At 36.1% G+C, this 21761-nt stretch overlaps 1 protein-coding gene across 11 annotated transcripts in view; it reads right to left on the reverse strand.

Annotated features, from left to right (window-relative positions):
- LOC134792614 (disintegrin and metalloproteinase domain-containing protein 11) overlaps positions 1–21761 on the reverse strand; it is a 721926-nt gene that overhangs the window by 54996 nt on the left and 645169 nt on the right. For all 11 annotated transcript variants that reach the window (XM_063763848.1, XM_063763854.1, XM_063763849.1 and 8 more), the window contains one exon: positions 7012–7154. In XM_063763848.1, the coding sequence (XP_063619918.1) occupies positions 7012–7154 (143 nt within the window). The remainder of the gene's footprint in view (positions 1–7011; positions 7155–21761) is intronic.

The following is a 21761-nucleotide window of genomic DNA, read 5'->3' on the forward strand; positions in this document are numbered from 1 at the left end:
TATTCGTAATCTATACAACCAAAGATGATAAGAATTCATGAGAGTATAAAAGAAACATCATCAGAAAGTTTCGTTAAACAATAGAAGGAAAACTAATTTAGAAATCAGTAACTCAAGTGTTAAGATCAAATTTGGAATGCAGAATTATATTAAATGACTCTCCGCGCTTCGCTCAAAGGTTCAACTCCGGTTTCAATCCAATATTCTTAGTAAGTGGGTGTTGCTTCCATCTTAAACAGAGAAATCGTGTCAAGCGAACCAGTTCAAAACTATTTTAAAAATTTTAATAGGAATTTAAATACCTGTTTAGAATCACTTCTCAAACTGTGCCCTTGGTATTATTTTACGCTTTGTATCTAAAGGGGTCCACTGATTAACAGTCCGCCGGACGGTATCGGCCTGTCAGTTGTTTGAAACTGTCAAAATTTTCTTCTAACTGACAGGCCATACCATCCAGCGGACTGTTCAGTCAGCCCCAGCTGATCAGTGGGCCCCTTTAGGTTTGTGATAATTATTTCAGTTGAATTTCTTCTTTAATATAATATTTAAAACTTTCGCGTTTTGAACACATTATTAACTCACATTTATAGACGGGTCTAACGCGAAATTTATAATAATTTTTTATTTTAATTATTTATTTTTTCTTCTTTAATCTCTAGTGGTTGTGTATAAATCACAAGCTTTAAATTGTTACATTTTCATTGGCCGGCAGGAGACGGAAGAAAATCCCAAATGAAATTTTCAAAAATCGTCTTCTCCTTGACTGCCCAAACAGCAGCGGATTAACTAAAATCCGTTTTTCCACCGCCCGATGCCACGGCACATTTGTTTAGACAATCTCGTTCGGAAAAAGCAAACGCCCGGATAATTTATTCAGCAGATTTAATCCCTTTTGGGACTATTTTTGCCCGAGCGCTCCCGAGGAGCGGCGGAGGTGCCCGAATCGCGTGATTCGTGGGTATTTATCAGTATTATTATTCTGAGAGAATTCAGAAACGAGCTATCTATCAAACTAATCAGTATGTTAAGGATGAGAGGATGGTTATACACGGATGTATGAGGTATTTTTATTATTTCTTAAATGTGACTGTTTTGATTGTTTGCTGTTGTTTTTTTAAATCAATGTCGGCAGATTAAGCGGCTATAAAATTCCACAATTTTAATTTATGTGCGAAAACGCCAGCTGCCATGTTGATGACGTTACTTAATAATCAACAAACATATAGTAGAAGGTCAATAAATTAGGATCCCGTTTGAACTGTCAAGGATTGGGCGTATAATGGCGGCTAACGTTCCCAGAACTTTGATTCTAAATATTCTCATCTATTCCTCTTCCTCATCATCTATTTTACTTTTAATATTAAGCAGTTGATTGCATTTATAAAATCATTTGATCCACACACAGAGCTTGATAGATGCCCAAACAGCCTCATACGAGTTGTAATATTTTACTTAATCCCACCCGTAAAAACTATACATGATGTCGGATCACGCTTACCCTGGATTACCTGGGGCAAGTGTACGCAATCGAAATAACATCTGAGGAGTGACGGCAGTCAGAAACATGTCGGAACCGCCTCTAACGTTATTTACGTGTAATTGATCGGTTGTAAGTCACTGGGATATTTGGGGGGGCTTCCTGTGGGGTATATCGTATATCTAAAACGCGCTCTGTTATTTTGAACAATTAAAAAGGAAAATGTGTTGTTTAACAAAATTTTAATGGTGCGTTTCAGACCTATCTTCGTGATTTATTTTCTATTTTGCGAAAGTTGTTCAATCAGGTTTCGAATCAGTGACGTAACTAGAGAAAGGTCTTAAGATTACTGTTCATCTTTTTTAAAACCGTATTATGATTCAAAAATTCTGCGGGCTGAACGCACGCAAATACAAAACTTTGTTACAAGTCGTGCCTACGGGTCGAAGCAATAAAGTTGATAAGTGTGCTTGGTAAAATTACGTGCACAATAATGTTGTTGCACATTATTTTGTGAACGAACTTAAACCTCATGGACCAGTTGCAGCCATGTAATTGCAGATCCAAATAAGCAAGTCCAGCAGGATCGTGCGTACTAGCTTTAAAAACATTAATATACATTTATCAAATCCAGTTACATCAAACAATGGCAGAAATCCATTTATAAATTTATCCAGAATCAAAGAAAAGGAAGGCCACACAATTATCCTGTCTGCCGCAGTACATTTTTGAAGTCGAATCGTCACTGTCAAACCAACAGTGGTGGATAAAGAAACACAATTTTACATTTCCTCCCCTGAGTTGGTTTTACAAACGTTTTCCGGTGTCAAATTACATATAATTTTTCTGTGGATTTGGGCTGCTCATTAAACGGCCCAAGAAATCTGTAAGTATGTTTCAAAGGTTAAGTCTTAATTTCTATCATTTTGAATGCATTACAGTTGAACATAATATATGCATCTTATTCTACTCATCTTGAAAACACTTAATTTGTCCCTATTACTAATTTTCTACTAGTACAAACAGCAACACTTTTAACTATTACGTCGTTGGACCTCATTAAGAAAGGAATAACCGCCGATGGACAGTTAACAGTGTGGGCGATGGTACTAATTTAATTCAATTTTTATAATAAAAATTAGGCACCGTTCGTCGCATATTTATATATTATACACGTGTGTATATATACACAAATAACCCGAAACTATGACATTTTTAGGGACAGATAATAAGATAACGAAAATAATTTGACCCAAGTAAATTGTCAATCCCTTCCTTATATCCGTTTGAATTTTTTATCATCCCCACGGACTGAAAATATAACAGAATTCATCTGAATCTCGACCACAATTCAACCTTTCACTAAATATTTGCCAATGTGATCAGTCGGGGGCGAAAGGGCGTCTGATAATCTGATCTAATTGAGTCTAACTTTAGAATATTTGCTTATTGGGTGATTTCTGAGAATTATTTAGCGACGTTAAATGTAAAGCTAAATCAGGGATTCCATCTCACTGTTTGATTTTGTCTTTTGACTTATGATTTCAAGTTTTTGTATAAGATCTTGAAGCTGCATTGTATCTAGATCTAAGTCTTGAATTTTTTGGTTGCTTTGAGATTATAACAAAGACATTTTGTGGTCAAAAACTATGTGTGTACGAACAATAACGGCAGACTATTGTAATACTGAATATTTTAACCAAGAATACTATCCTATACTTCATTTTTATGAGTAGGTATCTGCGTTTTACAGTGAACACAATATACCTATCAGAGGGCTGGCCTGTATTTCGCTCAGCGGATATCTAGAGGTTCAATGCGGCCAACCTTCTGGGCACCCGATCATGACTTGCGACAATTTCTATTATTTATATGTTTTTATATGTCTCTACCCACTTGTGTTTCATAAATAGATATGTATAAGAATATAATATATAATTTTGATATTTATCACCTAAAATTTTGCTAGGATGGCTGAAAGCAAATGTCTCTCATTATTAAAGGGCACCACGCCCGACCTTCTCTCCTATTATCTTTTTTAATGAACCCTACTAAAAGACGGGTTCTCATTAACGTTCCGAAATAAAATCATTAGCTTAGAACGACAGTTTCTACGTCAAAGGCGTCATTGTAATGTCCCCAGAGGGCATCAAAGTGAAATGGGAAGGATAAAGCGCTTTCTTATCTAACCGGCTCACTCTCCGATCATCGTATATAATTTTCTCAAATTCCGAATTCGAACTTTATCTTGTTCTTGGAAAGGTTGCTTTTAGGCTAATGTAATCATCTGATACGAGATTGGGGAGTTAAGAGGCCGATCTGCCTGCGAGGCGATCGGTTCGTGGATTGGTTAAAAAGGAGAAATTTAACGTAATGCCGCTGAACTTTGGTGCAAGTTACGGATTGAGAGATGAGGGTTGGATCTTAGAAAAACCCAAGATAGAAATTTCTTCCATAATATTGTATGGGTTGGTAAAATGGATGTAGATTGTACCTACCTAGAATGATGCTTCATATGACTAATATGTATATGAGGCATCATCGTGATTCAACCAATTTATATTAAATTTGTGACATAAAACCACCCTATTTCCACCCTATTTTTTACTTTTGAAAACAAACTGAACAATGAAATCAGGACCGAAAAGCTAATTTTTCATTTCGGAGAAATATAACAATTTCCAATTCCGGAGTGTGGATTAAGATTCCAATAAGGATTTTCCCCTATTACTTCACCTAAGTACTTATACCAAGTCCTATCTTCGCCTTCAAACTCCACAAATAATTTATTTTTGTATGCCCTCACAGGACGTCATGGACTGACTTCCTGAATTTTTAACACCTTAATTATTATTTATTATAATGTACATGAAAATAAATGAAATAAAATAATAACCTCAAACCAGATTGAACACCGCAAAGCTGACGGTGGGATACGAATTCTGTATATTGAGGGCTTAAGGCCCCTTAAGGCCTTTTCATCAGTTCGTATCGACAAATTGGGTGCGACCGGATGATTTATGGCGAAAAACATTTATTCCTTACAGGAATACCTTACCTTACTTATCCTTGTAACCGAAAATCACCTCTATTTCGAGCTACGTAAGACTGTTTTTAGCTTAAATGGCGTTTTAGAGATAGGAGGTTGTGTAAGTGTAGTAGAAAGTGTCGGATTGGCCCGGGCTCAGTCGTAATGACCTGCCGGTTGTATCGCGGATGTGGATTTCTTTCCCTTGACGTTTGATTGGTGATATGAATCGCTATTAGAATGATTTGTTTCATAAATGGCGCAAATGTTGATGATGATTAGACGTTTTGATGGTTGGTAACGGGAAATAGATATTTGTCTTACTCGTACAAGGAGACAAAGTTGTTGTTTAGCACTTCGTGCTAATATTGATTGATACCCTAGCAAGCAAAATATTCCAGTGGAAGGTTGAGCTTTGAGAGGGATTCAAGGGACGTAAGTTAAACAAACTTTGCCACCGAGTGAAACATCTACGGACGTTTTTGCTTCATCTTTTCAATTAGAATATAATAATATTTTTGTAGTATTTATAACTAATGAGTTCGTTTTACTCTTAAATTTATTATTAAATTAATTAATTTTAGATTTTAAACACTACTTATTCAACTTTAACTCAGGACTTAAGCGAAAAGAAAGTTTTTATAGAAATGTCGGTAAGTTGAAACCAAGAATGAATACGCGCAAGCACCGTATACACTTTTCCTGGAAACGTGAACACCGCACTTTATGTTGCAACCCTCTTGCAGTAAAACATAGATGTCCTCCGATAGATTGTGGTTAAAGAATTTTTTTTTCTCAAATTGAAATTTAACATTTCACTTAAATAGAGAAAATACAAGATAAATAATAAAATATGAGTGAGCATGCAGGTTATTAACAAATTAAAACTAGAACATGTCATTTACGAGACATTACATATAGAAATAGGTATTACGAACATGCTTATAGTGAAGTTGTATAAGTATGTTCTTATAAACATGTGGGTATGTCCAAATTAAAAACAAGTTGCTTATTATTTCTTACGAACTACAAAACTGTTGCTAAGTCATTTTATCATTTACACTTTACGCGTATACCTAAAACGCATCTGGCCAACTCTATTATAACGCCTGCAAAAGAGTGTTTAAGACCAAGTTCGGCCTGGCCTGCCACATTCGGGCCCATAATAGGCGTAATCCGTAATTGCTGAGGTCGCCGTCATCGAAACCGATGTGGAGGACTATATATATGCTACATCTAGCGTGCAAAAGTGATCTATGCAGTAAACTTACAACGTTCACGGCATCTCAGAATAAAACCGGACTTTTTGCCTCAAACTTACACTGCATTATTCAAAAGTTGCCGGGACAAGTCCGTGATTTAATATCGTAACTAGTCGGGTTCCAGCGCCATTTTTACGTTTTTTTCACAAACTATTCTGATATATTGTTTGTTTGCTGAAGTGGAAGCTTCGGGTACAAGTTCGGAATTGTTAAATTGTATTAAAAGTTTACTTGCGGTACTCATGCATGATTTTTTAATGGAATTTAAAATGAGCGGTTAAGATGCAGGTTTAGAGTCTTGCGACATGTTGTGTATATTTTAATTTAAAAGGTTGGGTGAAACTTTGTTTCCATACGGGTTTAGTTTACTTTACTATTCGGTACTTACACAGTTATTTATGTAAATCTTTTTATATTCATAATATATACTGGGGCTACTATGAGTACCTACTTGTTAAAATACGAAAACGAACACATAACACAAATATTGTCGTCATGGCTACTGAACTTGATCGATGATTCTTCATTATGTTTGTGTAAACACATTAAATATTTTTCTCGAAGAAGGCTGGACCTAGTAAAAATGCTGATGATAAGGTTAATGTGGGTAAGACCACATTAACCTTATCATCAGCATTGCATGGCAACATGTTAACCATTTAGAACTTAAAGAGTAGATAATTTAAGATTCGTTCTGTTTTTAACATATATTACCTAATTGATATTCTTTAAAATGCAAGTTAATTTCTGCATTTTATGTGTAAGTTTCTGGACTTTTATATTTCTACCTGCTATTACTTGTTATTGTGACAAAAAAGTCTTAATTTAATTTAATTTGTTATTGTTTTTGGTTTTTGTTTGTTTTGTATAACTTGCGATGCTCACTGCTTTACGACGTAAGTATATATTCTCATGAAGTGAAATGTACAATTTCTTTTGAGAAAATAACGTTGTTTAAGCATAAGACCGGCACACAAATTTTTTTTCGTTAGGAATACCGTCATAGGACAAGATTTCTCGTATTTGTAAACATACATACTTTGATCAGACACAGTTAGAAAGGTAGAACTTCGCTCCTTCTGTACCGACCTTCTGTAAATAGAGTATGTGTACAAACGCATGAGTTTGAAGCAACGACAAGCTAGTCGACGGTCTTACGTGATAGGCGTTCTTTTCCAGATTGGGTTTAATAACAGTTTTGTTAAGTCGGTTATTTTTTGTTAATAGTTATTATGTATACTTACACGACAGCAATGGGGTCATCAGCCATCGGCGTCTCGACGAACGAGACATGTTTGGTCCGGCGGCTCTTCGGGCGGTATTCTAGCTTGTTGGCACAACCCTTGTTCGCCTTCGTTCGCGCCTCGAAGATGACATGGGGGTGCTTCTGCTGAAACAAGGCGAATCATAGTGTTAACGGGTGGAAATGGACTTTAAATCGTAGAAGATAAGGTTGTTTTTTTACTGTCTCTACTGACTACAAGAATTTCCGTGGTAGATATAGTTTGCCGTGAACTGAGAAATCGCGGTTCGTCAAAAACTATATTATTGCCGACTGCATTAATGCCGCAAATGTCAAAAGCCCGGGTAGTGACATCGTTTTTACTAGCTTTTATTTAACTTGCAATGTACCTACGTGTGTATATAACTATGTTTGTACGGGTCAAATCTTGCAAGTTAAATTTGACCCATTTCCCGGTTTCCGATTAATCTGAAAATTTGCATGCATATGTAAGTCGGGTGACAATGCAATATAGGATAAGATAGGATAAAGTTTATTAAGCTCAAAAGGTTACATTCATACATAATTTCATAAGTTGTGTTACATAGGTATATCTGTCTAAGATCTTTCGTTGGTACTTAAATTAGGTATAGACCTGTGCTATAAGTACCCGCTACCTTCCATTTGTCTCTATGTACTTTACATGTATATTGTTAAGAAAGTTATTCAAAATCTATAACAATGAGGAAATATTAGAAGTTAACTATAAAGATAGCAAATGTGTGTGTGTGTGTGTGTGTGTGTGTGTGTGTGTGTGTGTGTGTGTGTGTGTGTGTGTGTGTGTGTGTGTGTGTGTGTGTGTGTGTGTGTGTGTGTGTGTGTGTGTGTGTGTGTGTGTGTGTGTGTGTGTGTGTGTGTGTGTGTGTGTGTGTGTGTGTGTGTGTGTGTGTGTGTGTGTATGTGTGTGTGCGTGCGTGTGTGTGTGTGTGCGCGTCTTTTTTAAAGTACACTAAATTGAAACAGTAATAGTTATGTCATAGGATGCAAAAGAATTTCAGTGTCTATGTATGATTTGCTCAATAAATATTCTGTCAATGTCTGTTTGCAGGTGTATTTATTAAGGCCATAAATGTTTAGGAACGAATTAAACTTATTATACAAGAAGCTACCTAGAAAATAATATGATGGTACATTCGAGCTGATTTGATGATGGAGACAGGAGTTTGCCATAGGTACTCTGTGATAAAACAACGCAACCTAATTGTGTTTGGGGTTTTTAGAATACATTTAAGCTAGTAATATTGTCGCGCTGCAATACTGCCGCAGTGCAGCTGCGTTCGGAAACCGAACGTCATCTTTACATCCTTGATAAAGCAACGCACCCTCACTATGTTGAGGTTTGTTAGAACTGTATTTTTGTTGTCTGTTGAGAGAAAAGTGATAACTTGAAAGACAAGCGATAAAAGCTTGTATCAAAAAGAAACTTTTGACAAAAACTTTTCGTTTCAATTTTCTTGATAGAATCGTATGTCCATTTAGTAACCTCGCATGTCCAGTTTTGAATTTGGAACCTTCTTGTATTAAATTTTAATTCAAAAGTCGATTTCGATTAAATCCTTTATAAGGGCCTCAGGGACTCAGGGTAATGTATTCACCTTAAATCGGTCTAGGTATACAAGTACTTCACCTTGAGCAAGGGCTTCACTGATTAAATTAAAGCAGAGACTTGCAACTTTGCAACACTAATGGATAGAGTTGCGCCGAAACTGCAAAAGTTCACGCTCATTAATTTTAAAATTCCCCAAAACTATTAAACTGTTCAGAGTGAATAAACTGTTCTTGGATTTCTTATAAAGTATCAATAGCAAAATGAATCTTATCGAATATGAGATAGAGCTCGGAACCGATTGCAAATTTTCTTCAGCCGACCTTGATAAGCCCTCGAAATCTATTTATTAGTAGGTGGGTAGTGTCAATCACAGATAACAGAATACTATACAGATAAGCTGCTAGGCAGAGGGGCTACCGCGAAAACCGAAATTCGCTAATTGCGGGGATCTTTCTCTTTTGCTCCAATGAAGGCGTAATAAGAGTGATAGAGAAAGATGCCCGCAATTTGCGAACTTCGATTTTCGCGGTTACAGCTCAGAATGAAATCTAAATGATGTCATTTGGTTGTCGTGCATTTCGCTTGTACTTCCGTCCGTACATGTACCTACCTATTGGCGCGAGTGTGTCCCCAAATAATATTTTTATTTTTATTTCTGTACCTACCTAAATTACATTTTAATCTTTTTTAACCCTCTTAAAGCAACAACTATAGCAAACGAACCATAATTAAATGATCAATGAATACTAAAAAGCTTTTTCTCAAACATGCAATGAAATATTGATGTTATGTTCCTTATAATAGGCTGCGAAGTATGACGTTTCAGGTGCGGCTAGGACAAAAGGTCGTTAATGGAATTTCATACACATCTTGCAGGCCTAGGCCGGCAAAGTCCTCTTTTTTAATTTTCATTTCACAGATATTTGTGACACAGCATCGTGGCATTCATCCATTAAAAAAAACTAGAGGCAGTAGTTGCTTTATGGTTCGTAATGACACTCTGCCACTACGCCTATAAAAAAAAACAAAAAACAATGTTTGCTATAATTTGCAGTTTTATTTGTATAAAATCAACATGAACTTAATAAATAATACATTCTATAATTTTAAATTATAAATTTAACTACACAAATAAAAACATTTAAAATATTTCATCTAAACGTTAGCGGTAAAAAGGTCTACTCAAACACGCGTAGTTATATTTTTTAAATTGTTATGGAGGTAAAGTTGAAAAATATTCATTCTGTTTTATTGGATTTATGGTGCGTTGTTAATTTTTTGACTTTAATATGAGTTCCGATGAAATAATGAAATTAATATTAATTGTAATCGTAGGCGTTGGAATTGGCAGCGTAAGCAGAATTGATTTTAATAACTTGCTGCCTCTGCCGCCAAGTCAAAGACGAAGTATGTATATGGTTACTTATGGCAATTTTATTATTTGAGAAACTAAGAAAAATGGCTTACAGTTTATTAGAAACAGTTTTGTGGCATATTTTAAATGAATGTAACTACAAATTCGTCAACACTGTGGAAATTATACTTATTTACTCCGTGCATAAAACAACGATGTATGTGAAACATGATATCAACATGAAAGACTATGTAAACTTATGTGACGAAAACGACAGTCAGACGGATACAAGGCGAAAAAATCAAAGATACATGAAAATATACGGGTAGTAAAAATACACGACTCGTGTAACACATACGCGTGATAATGATATAGGTACGTGTTGGTTATATTTTGGGTGTACTTTACTTTTAGTTTTTTCTATAAATAAAACTTGGGTTTCGTGGATTTTTTATTATATTTATTTCATTGCATGTTTGAGAAAAGCACTATACATACCTCGGCGGGAAATGGGGTTGCCCGCGCTCAGACCTATCCGTCTATATGTCTTCGGCCGGCAACCCCTTTCGTCCCGGCCTCTGTAGTAATGTACTATTTTCTACTAGTCGACTGTAATTCTTGAATTAAGATTTCTTATACCAAACTGCAATTGGGTATTTTTAATGTATGGGCTCCCAACTCAACTATAATATTCATTTCGATACAGTTTAGTCAACTATAATGAAATTGACCAATCACAGCTCGCCGCGATCAAGAGGACGAAACAAAACCATAGCTCTAATTAATTATTTTAGGTTATACAGTAGAAATAATTGGTTCATAAGTCAGAAACGCGCATGTGACATCCTAAAAATAGCAACATCCATAGACTACGAATACCACTTAGGCTCACTTGCACCATCCCACTAACCCGGGGTTAAGCGGTTAAACCGTTAACCTAGTGTCAAATTGTATGGGTAACCATGGCAACTCCAGGTTTAATCGGTTAACCCCGGGTTAGTGGAATGGTGCAAGTGGGCCTTAGTGTTGCTTGTTAGTCTCCATAGGCTACGGTGACCAAAATCGAGAAAACAACCGTATAAAAATTGAATTTAGCGCGGAGCAAGTACCAGGGCCTCATGACTCTCATGAGTTACGAGAAGGTGTCGTTGACCAACCTGCCGTGGGGCGCGGCGGCCGGGTCGTATGAAGGTATCGAGGCTGCTTGCGAATCTTAGCTGTATACTTTTGGTTTGTTTGTACCTATGATTATACTAGTTTAAAGTATTATTTTTGTTGACTCGTAGAAAAAGTATTGTATACAATAGTGATATAATCAGGCTTTTCAATCTCGTACCTTCCTTAGGCAACTCAGCAAGCTTCGTTGCCTAAACACGGTACTCGACTGAAAAACTCTCTATTATATCACGATTGTATAAAATACTATATTAAACAGTACAAAAGCTACATTACTGCTGTTAATCTGTTCGCATTACTTCCAGTCTACGAATTACACAAATTGACGTACTTATTCACTTATTTACAAACGTATATCGTGATAAGGTCACTAGAGGGTGCCCTCTGTATAATTGTTTGTAACGAGTATTGATAGTTGCTAAATAAAGAAAGATCAAGTAGATCTATGTTTTATGATATAGGAGGCATACCAGATGATATTTATGAAACGAACGCAAGTGAATGATGAGATGACGGGCGACAGAGAGGTATAGAAGAAAAAGACATGCTGTGTCGAAACCAAGTGAATGGCAAAGGGCAAGCGAATGATGATATGAGGCAAACCAGCAGAAGAATCGGCTGATAGTAAGCAATTACTGTGGCCCAATGGACACCTTTTTTTTTGAGTGGGATTGCTTTACGCAACCTGCACCACCAGAGGGGTTGCAATACTTTGCCTGACTTTTAGTAGGGTGAACACTTTCATCACGATTCAACAAGGAAAGATATACGATGAGGAATACAGTCGTGTTTCCTCAAAAAAACCATTACTAATTACAGCCAGCACCTAACTAAAGTGCCTTCGCTCACGTCCTGTCTCACAGTTCTTTAAACTTGTTTAAACTTGTATGGACAACACGGCCAACACATTCGATTGGCTACATTGATGGACTGAGCGCGACATGTTCGGGCTTAATGATGCAATAAAATACGTCTTGAACGTGAGTTGAGAGCCAATGGGTTCCATTCAGTACCTATACGAGTATGTTAGTAGTTCAATTCGTAAATTGTTACAACCAGTAAATCTTGAGCTTTATTTTCGGATAGTTTTTTATGAGTGTAGGTGTCAAGTTATACAGGGTTTCTGAATTGATGTCCTTCTGTGTTACTAGAATGTGGATAATAATAAATATCTGGGACAATCTTGTACAAATCGACTTTGTCCCAAACTAAGCTCTACACTTTTATGGGTTAAGAAACGATACACTACTTATACGTATTTAGGTATATTTGGACAGAAGTTAATCGTAATAAGTAGGTACATAATATATTTGTAATTCTTGTTTGCAATTTAGTACTTATGGTTCTTAATTATATGTTTCACATTTCTGAACGCTTCTTACTGCACCCACCTTCAGCCATATGCGAACTTTAAGATACGTCAAATAATAGATATGGAAACTATATAGATCGGATATGTCAGTGTCAAACAAGTGTCAAAAATGACGTTTTTGTTTGTAGAAACCTCACTTTTGACACTTTTTTGACACTGACATATCCGATCCATATCGTTTCCATATCTATTATTTGACGTATCTTAAACTTCGAATATGGCTGCTTGACATTTTTCTGGTTGGCTCTACGGTTGCCTGGTAAAGAATGTCATGAGGCATTAAGTCTGATATGCGTACCTTTTCAGGTGTGCGATAAAGCTTAATACATACTTGCTTTTTTTAAATTTATTTATTTATTCGTATGGCATTCATTATGGGTCAGGTTCTTCACCCATTGGGCTGCGTTATCACTAAACGCTATTAAGTCCAGAGGGTCACCAGGGTACATTGGATTTGTAGGTGAGATGTGTTTCATAAATAAAATATAAATAACTTAACTATTTAATATACAGCTAAGTATATGCTATAGGTAAGTCGTCAGCAGATTATTGACATTTTTGTTACAGTATTTATACAAAAAAATAGGAGTTATAAAGTTACAAATAAGTACCTAATATTTGTTTACATTCTCTTCCGTCAAAACTAACAAATTAATACGTGCATGCACCTTTCTGTCGTAGACGGCTTGGATTTAATTCCATGTCGGGTCGCGCGGATTTTTTCTAAAAAAAACCGCTGCGGTGGCAGCACTGCGCAACATGGCGGGTCGTAATAAAAAATGGCGTCAATTTAGAGGGCAAACGCGGTAAATTGGATATTTCTCACCGCTGCACCGTACGGGTCAGGGTTTTTTGTTCGAGTGTTAACAGGCGGTTGGAAGATATTTTTGCTTTGTTGTCATAAAAGCTAACCCCCTTATTCATAAACGCGCTACAAACCTCAATTAGCTAATAATCGTTTATCCTTATCTGTCATTTTGACTTATGTATTTGTGAGAAAGGGATAAAACATTATTTAAATAAATCAGGCCCGTAAAGTTTTATGAATAAGGGGGGTTAGGCTGTAGTTGAACAATAGAGATTCTATGTAATAGCTTATTTGTTCAACACAGGTAAGTTACAATAATATGTTAAATAAATATTTCAGTACCAACTTTGTCGTGCCTATTGCCATACAAATTCAATAATAATACACATTCTAATTCTAATGACCACAGATGAACAATAATATTGAAAACAGGGTTATTTGATGCAATATATCTTAATTTGTTAATTAGAATAGAAAGATACCATATGGCATGAAACTTTTCTTAAATTGCCTCTGCAATGTTCGCTTCGGTAACCAGTAAATTAGTACAAAACAATCTCTATTGATTACTTTCACTCGACTGAAGAAGTACAATTTATTCGTAAGTACAAGTCATTTTTTTTATCGTCTCATAAACATACGTAGTATTTTTTTTAGTGCATTTGCCAAGCAACAGGTTGCAGCTTAAAACAAAGCTAGTCGCTATATAAAAATTGAATAACGCTATAAAAGTTTCCGCGCTGTTTGTGCACTCATTAATATCTGTGACGCATGAAACGGGACAGTCCTGGCCGATCGATGGCCACCCTACTGGGAGTTGGCTAGGAGCACTATTCTGATTTTTAAATTTGTTTAAGTTTTGATATTGTTTTGAAACTACTTTTAAACGCCTCGCAGTGCTTTCCCTTGCACCAATTTGCGTGAGCGATTGTTGAATTCGTATCGTAAAAAGATTGAACAATAGCTTTGAAGCTATTAAATCGTGACATGTAAATACAGCTACAGTATTCTAATTTCACAGTTTGTTATGGTTTTGACATTGATAATGTTACGATTGTGGGCGCATATAGAGCTTATAGATATTTACGATTTTGGTTGAATAAATGTTGGTTTTAACACTGCCAGATCATATTCATGCTAAATCCAGATCATATTCATAACCTGTTATTACAGTCAGAATACGCCTCTAGCAGTTTTAGTTGTACCTACTACCTACATGTTTAAGCTGAAGTGTCGCATTGCTCTCAGCAGTATGGTTTGTGTGTTCTAGACAGAGCGGTCACCGCAACCGTGAATGGACAGATGTTAAGTCGACTTAAGTACCTACCCGTACCACGAGTCCCTGACAGTGTCAACACTGACATAATATTGTTTATTGTTTATTTACAAAATATATAAGCATTAGGTAATATACTCTAACGTCTGCGTGATTTACTTTCTATACGACGTCGCTCGCACCAATATGTCAGTATAAGCGAGATGCGTAGAAAGTAAGCTACGTACATGCTAGCGTTTATTTCAGTGACAAACTGTACGTCTACCATCAGTTTTGACATTGACATATACGCTCACGTCTACGTAACATACTTTCTATGCATCTCGCTCGTACTCGCACATGCGAGCAATAGTGCAAGCGAGATGTACAGAAAGTAAATTACGTAGACGTGAGCGTTATGTCAATGTTAAAACTGATGGTAGAGGCTCTAGTGCTAGCTGTACACTTCACGTGGGAATACGCTAGAGACTGACTGACTGATTTCGGTTCAAATACTGTTTTTATTTCCACTGAATTTAACATTTTCATACTATGTTATTAAATGTATGTATTTATTTACACTTAATAGTACAAAAGAAAAACTTAGTGTACAAAAGGCGAACTTAATACCATGAGGCATTCTCTACCAGTCAACCTTAGGGCAAACCAGTAAAGATTGTAACCAGTTTCACTCGCCAACCTACACCATCTTGACAGTGCAACGAGATTGCGTTGTACATCCATAATACACCCTGTTATTTAGACAGAGTCTTCACTTTGATTTTAATAGCCAACCGGGAATGGCAGCCATTTTGACATCAAGCTGAGATTGGCTGTCGAAACCAGGCGCGGTCAGGAGGATCTTAATCGATGTAGTTGTGGTTATAATTGTAGAGGTTACGAGGTTGAAAGTAAAGTCAAGCGGTATCCAGACGGGACTCGGATCGGTCGATTTGATCATAAATGAAATTGGCGTCAATCTCCAATTTTAGATTTATGGTGATATTAGAGCCCTCTAAATTGATAAAATGCCCCAGAACTAAAATACTGGCGTCATGGTATTCTTGCGTCCGCACCTCATTTTATCGGTCATTATCGGCGGTTGAAAGCGGCGAGCCAAATTGGCGTTTGCATCCGCACGTCTTGATTCGATCGGGCAATTTAATCAAATTGGCGAAAAATTGACTAGTCAGGATACGCCTTCAGCAGTAGTAGTTTAGCGAGTGATGTGTTCAAAATGATCCAGTTCTTATTCTGTTAACAATGAAGTTGCGTTCAGTTTGAATTTAAGTTAATGAAGTAGATGAAATATGAACTCTAAGTACTAGAAATAAAGTAGAATGTTACTAATGCTGTAATTATGTAATGCGACAACTGATAGACAGTCCAAAATATTAGGGGCAATAGAATAAAAGTTTCACTTTAAAAATGGCATAGAGAAATTTTGGATTAGACCGGGTTTCTTTAGTATGCAACTAAGATATACTGAGATGAATAATTGAATGTGAGAGGAAGAGAGACTAATCATTTTAACGCTATATTACTGAGCTTTTATCTCGCCTCTTATAACATGAAAACACCCTGCAACACTGCAACTATTATTTATTTTATACGACCCATTCAACCGACGGGTATGATTCATATTTTTAATACAATGCCGGTTTAGTTTCATTGGCTCCTTAACGGCACTAACGTTAGCCATCCATGGACCGTAAGTGTATATGAATTTACTTTTATACCCTCTAACCTCGGCACGAATGCGGTGCACCTACGACGATTTATGAAGAAATATTATTCCCTTAATATTGTATTTCGTATAAGACGCCTCTGGCGGATGCTGCCAAAGATATATTTGCGCATCACCTGGTTCTTACTTCGTCCTGTTAGAGTTGACTTTAGGTTGATCCGGGCGTAGTGGAGGCGTGTGAAATACGTAGGATTTTCTGAGGCATTTGAAATTTGTGAGTTTCCCCGTCGCCCGAAACGTTTAAGATTTATTTCGCTGCTTATTGCTATGCTGATTGAAGAGTTATATAAAGTGCGTTGAGTGGACATTGCAGAGTTTTTCTCGTTATATTGGAATATATTTGAGAGCTACGGGGAAATGATTTTATTAAAGGTTTTCCGGTTGGGTGTTTAAAAAGGAGTTTTTCGTGTAGATAAACAAATTCTAACGACGCCTTTCCGTCGATAGTGAGGGAAGTAGTGTCACCCAATGTATGGGACGTGCAAATTTTGGTATCGGATGAATTCACTTGGCACAGATGTAGTATACGTAAAGCTAAGCCAATCCAGCCTGGTAGCCATTCGCCACCCCCTGGTGGGTAGGCAGGGGGCATACAAAGTTACACATATCATATCGGCTTCTATTTACCTACCACCTAGAGTTTGGTATCATTTCCAGATAAATCGGGCATGAGGAATTCATTTTCGAGACATTTAATGTACAGTTTAATAGAAAAAAATTTAAATATTGACCCTCAAATCAAAATCGGTTGCTATTTTTTTTATTCAACTATTACTATTAGGTCCTTACCTATGAAATTGGCGTTTTTGTTCATAGATATAAGTCTGATCCTAGTTTTTTTTTTTTTACAAAAGTACATACACAATTACAATAAAACTACAATATGATTTCGCCAAACTGCTTGACAGCAATTAATTGTTATTTTTTATTGTTAAGTGTTCAGAATTAAGCCTTGAAAATAGGTCTTTTCATGTGCTGTCGGTTCGAGTATTAAAATTACTTATATTTTTCTAATGGTACCAATTTTCAAGAAATGGAGATATTGAAAACATACCTTAAAGGTGTCAAAAATTACTGGAAAAATTTTGTTTGGTTTGAATTAGCCATCAAAAAAATATCCGCAAAATTAATTGTATGGAAATTCGTGTTTCGTTGAAATTCTCCGAACAAAACGCCAATTTCATAGGTAATGACCTAATATTATCAGCCAAAACTACAAATGCTAGAAAGTTGAAATTTGCAAACCAGCTTACATTTATAATGTGTACAAGAAATAAGAAGCGATTTTGAAAAATTCAGCCCCTAAGGGGGTTAAAAAGGGGATGAAAGTTTGTATGGGGTTCATGTTTTATTTTAAGCTAGCAATATCAAACTTCGTTAAAAGATATATTATTGAAATACAAGAAAACTAATTTCAGCGTTTTTGAAAATTCGTTCCCTAAGGTGGCGAAATAGGGGTCGAAAATTTGTATGGAGATCAAATTGTTTTACGAGTGTGGGGCTTGAAACTTTGTATATGCATGTATTATTATTAGAATAAAAGAAAACTAATTTCAGCGTTTTTAAAAATTCATCCTCTAACGGGGTTAAAAAGGAGTTGAAAGCCTGAATCCATTACAAATTACTTTGACTGCCCCCCCTGCCTACCTGCCAGGGGGTGGCGGATGTCTACCGGGCTCAATTAGCTTAGCTTTACATAGTTATATTACATCTGTGTTAAGTGAATTCATCCGATACCAAAATTTGCACCTTATGACACTACTTCCCGTACTACGACGAGTTGAAACGAAATAGAGCTGAATAACTGTTATAGGCAAAAAAAATGCGCTCGAGTATTTAGCAAGAAAATAGGGTACGTGAGCCACTTAAGGGCGCACCAGAGAGTGGATCAGCTACACTCTAATAACACGAGTTAAAAATTGTCTACGAGTTAAAAATTGCACACAGTCGCTGTGGCCGAAATCGGTCAGGAGAGCTTCATGATCATAGGTAAATAACACAATCTGCAAGAAATAACATACATTATTATTTCCTATAAATTTTATTATTTAATTTCACTGTGTGTTTAACTGCATTTAGCCCAATATAAGCTGTATGAGTATATAAAACAACAACGCGTGTCCGACCGCTCTGACGTTACATCATAAACACTATACAATTCCTTAGAAATTCATAGCTATATTAGGTACCTAATGTTCTGAGTTAAGCGGAATAGTAATTATTATATTGCCACCACAAAGCGTGCAAAAATAGATTACACATAAATCTAGTAGTAGGAGGAAAGAACACGAAATCACGAAACCGCTTCGCCATATAAATGTAATAGTCGCCATTTTCCTTTCTGAATATTAACATTAATTAAAGAAAAAATTTTTACACATTCTAACTTGATAATAAGTTTTTGGCAAAAATTTCATTTTTGGTACAAGCTTTTATCGCTGACTGTACTTTTCTTACGACAGACAACTAATACTCATCGAGACAATTCTAAAAACCCCTAACACAATTAGGTTGCGTTGTTTCACCACAGAGTTCCTATGGCCACCTCCTGTCTCCATCATCAGATCAGTTCGTCAGTACCATAATTATTATTGGATTGTCATCAGAACTACATACAGCTGCCAATTTTCATGACGCTACGATCCTTGGAAGATGGTTAAATTAGTTACCTTAGATTCCATTACAGTTAGTTACATACAGGTCGACCTAATAAAAGCTTGTTAAAAATTAACCACAGCTGTGCCCCTTTGTTTGAATTATTGGATTTTTTACAAGATTATTACAAGAGTTATAAGTAAGTTTAAAAAAACAGGAATTTGAACTTCGAATCAGGCCGAATGTTCAGTTTGTATGGAGAAGCGTTCGACCAATATCGTCTTCAATTTATGTCAGATATTTTGCGGCCCCTCTTTGTGCTATATATTATTGCAAGCGACTGTACTAATTGTGCTTGTTTTCTGGCTCTGTAGCAGCAGCGGGCCAAAATGAGACAAGTTGAGTAACAATGCAAGTTTCTGTGATTCGAGTAAACACGTAACGTGGAACAATATCTGCGGCGCAAGTTCGAGCGGTCCGAATACAGGTGCTAGTCTAATTGCCATAGTTATCTAGTTGTAATTATATAACTATACATAACTAAACTATTTATATAGAAATAGTTTGAGAGTTGAGTGCTTACCACATCCTTTTCTACCTAGTCTTTAAATACCTTGTTTGAGCCAAAAATATATTTAAAGCAATGTTACTTTGTTTAGAACTTTTTATACAAGTTCTTACTGCGTTTGTGAGATAAATATGGCTGATTTGCTTTATTTCAAAGTGTTTTATTTTATAAACAAAATATTTTTATTTTTAACAAGGCGTTCTACACAAATCATATTTTAAAAATGTGAAATTAAAGACAAATTTCTGTAACTACATCAGTTTGAGTACGGTCTAGTCAGAGTTAACTATACAGTGTTCATTTTTATCCTCATTTTCCAATAAAATTTATTAGTTGAATATGATAGTACAATAAGTCATCATCATCATCTTCCTTGCGTTATTCCGAGCTCGTGGGAGCCGTTAGCCCGATTGCAATTGACGTAGGCACTAGTTTTTACTAAAGCGACTGCCATCTGATTTTCCAACCCAGCGGAAACTAGGCTTTATTGGATTAGTCCGCTTTCCTCACGTTTTCCTTCAACCAACAGGACCAGGACTGAACCAGGACAATAGTTTCCCCTAACAAGTTTATATTACAAAATTTGAATGTTGAGTCCACTCCTCTTGTTCGCGTTCCCGTGATCCGTGCAACTTCGAATGCAATGTAAGCAAGTGCAGCGAATGGACTGTGCAATTAGCATAACCACTAGTTCGCGAACCAGCTCTGCATTCAAATCGCGTATGGACGTATCATGCGAAATGTGTGACGATTAGATTAATTTCCTCGCGCGAATTGAATCTTATGCGAGGTGCTTTAACAAATATGTATAGAATAGAGTCCAATTCAATCTTATATCTTACATTATGACATCAAAATGATATTTATTATTATTACCTTAATCAGTCGAGCCTTTCTTATTGAATGATGAGTCCTAGCTAATGAACTGGTATGGTATGATAATCGGAGACCGTTGCCTATAGACGCTTGCAATACCAGCTGTGTTGACATTTATATCATCTGCGAAAATGTATGTGTATCTTAAGAAGTACCCTACTGATTTCCTTTAAAAAGTCGGTTAAAGAGAGCATTAGATTTCAAACCCGGCCATGCTTAGCATACCTACTCGTTAGTTCCAGCAGTTCGCTAAATTACAGACTCGCGAATATACGGAATTGCAGCATTTGCTGTTCCATTCTGACGGAAAGTTGCCATCGCTGTTGCGAGCGCATCAAATTGTCGAAAGAAATACTGTAAAAGTGACCTCGATATCCTTAAAAATATAGTCGATGACCGTTTCTCCATACAAACGTAGTCCCGATTTCCCTCCCTGGATAATGCATTTACACAATTGATTGTATATTAACATATAATATATTGATAAACTCAATTTATCGATGCTTTTCGCACATAGTAGTGATCGTTCCAAGTTTTGCTTTGTATACTCCCTACCCGTCATATAATTTTGTCCCCTAAAATCTAATGTCTGATGATAAACTATGTGCATTTTAACACGTGAACATGTAACCATAATAAACCAATAAAATACATTTGATACATTATTCATTTATACAGCAGAGTTAAAAAGAGCGAATTCAATAAAAATTCAAACCAGCCATACATAACGGTCGGTCGGAGTTTAACAAATCGAGTGCAGTTTCTTTAAAGTGCGGCAATTTATGTGCTTCCAATGCGACGGTAAAAACAGAAGACAATATTGCGTCGCTTGAACCGGAGAATCCAGAGAGCGGTTGAGAGTATTAATTCTAGAACAGAATACCATTTTATATAAAGTTATACACTACGCTTTTTTTAATTTGGGAATAAGAAGTAATACTGCAATGTTTTGCCACCAGAGGCAGCATTAGTACAAACCGTAAACCATAGAGTAACTTATATATAGGTACTATCGGTTTCTTCAAACAAAAGCGTCACTTTTGACACTGATACATTTAATCCATATCATATCTTGTCGTAATATTTGACGTATCTTAAAGTTCTAATCGGGATATGCCTTAAACAGTCTTTTGACAAATTTTCACAGATTATTTGTCACGACATTAAAACGACAATAAAAAAGACATTGATGCATCAAGGTGGTTTGTTTACTGTGTGTGCTAGTGTTGCCCCCTAGGCAGAGTTTTGCGGAATATTCCCTTATTGTTATGTTATTTCTACTGTGCTTAAAATCACATTTTTTTTATCCTAATAGGAGAAAAACTGTCTCAACATGTCCATACATTTTTGAATTCGTCCATTAAAAATGGAAATAAAAATCTTAGGATACTTTTTTCTCCTAACTATTTTTT

Source organism: Cydia splendana, chromosome 8, assembly GCF_910591565.1.
Source record: "Cydia splendana chromosome 8, ilCydSple1.2, whole genome shotgun sequence".
In the NCBI taxonomy this organism is placed as follows: Eukaryota; Metazoa; Arthropoda; class Insecta; order Lepidoptera; family Tortricidae; genus Cydia; species Cydia splendana.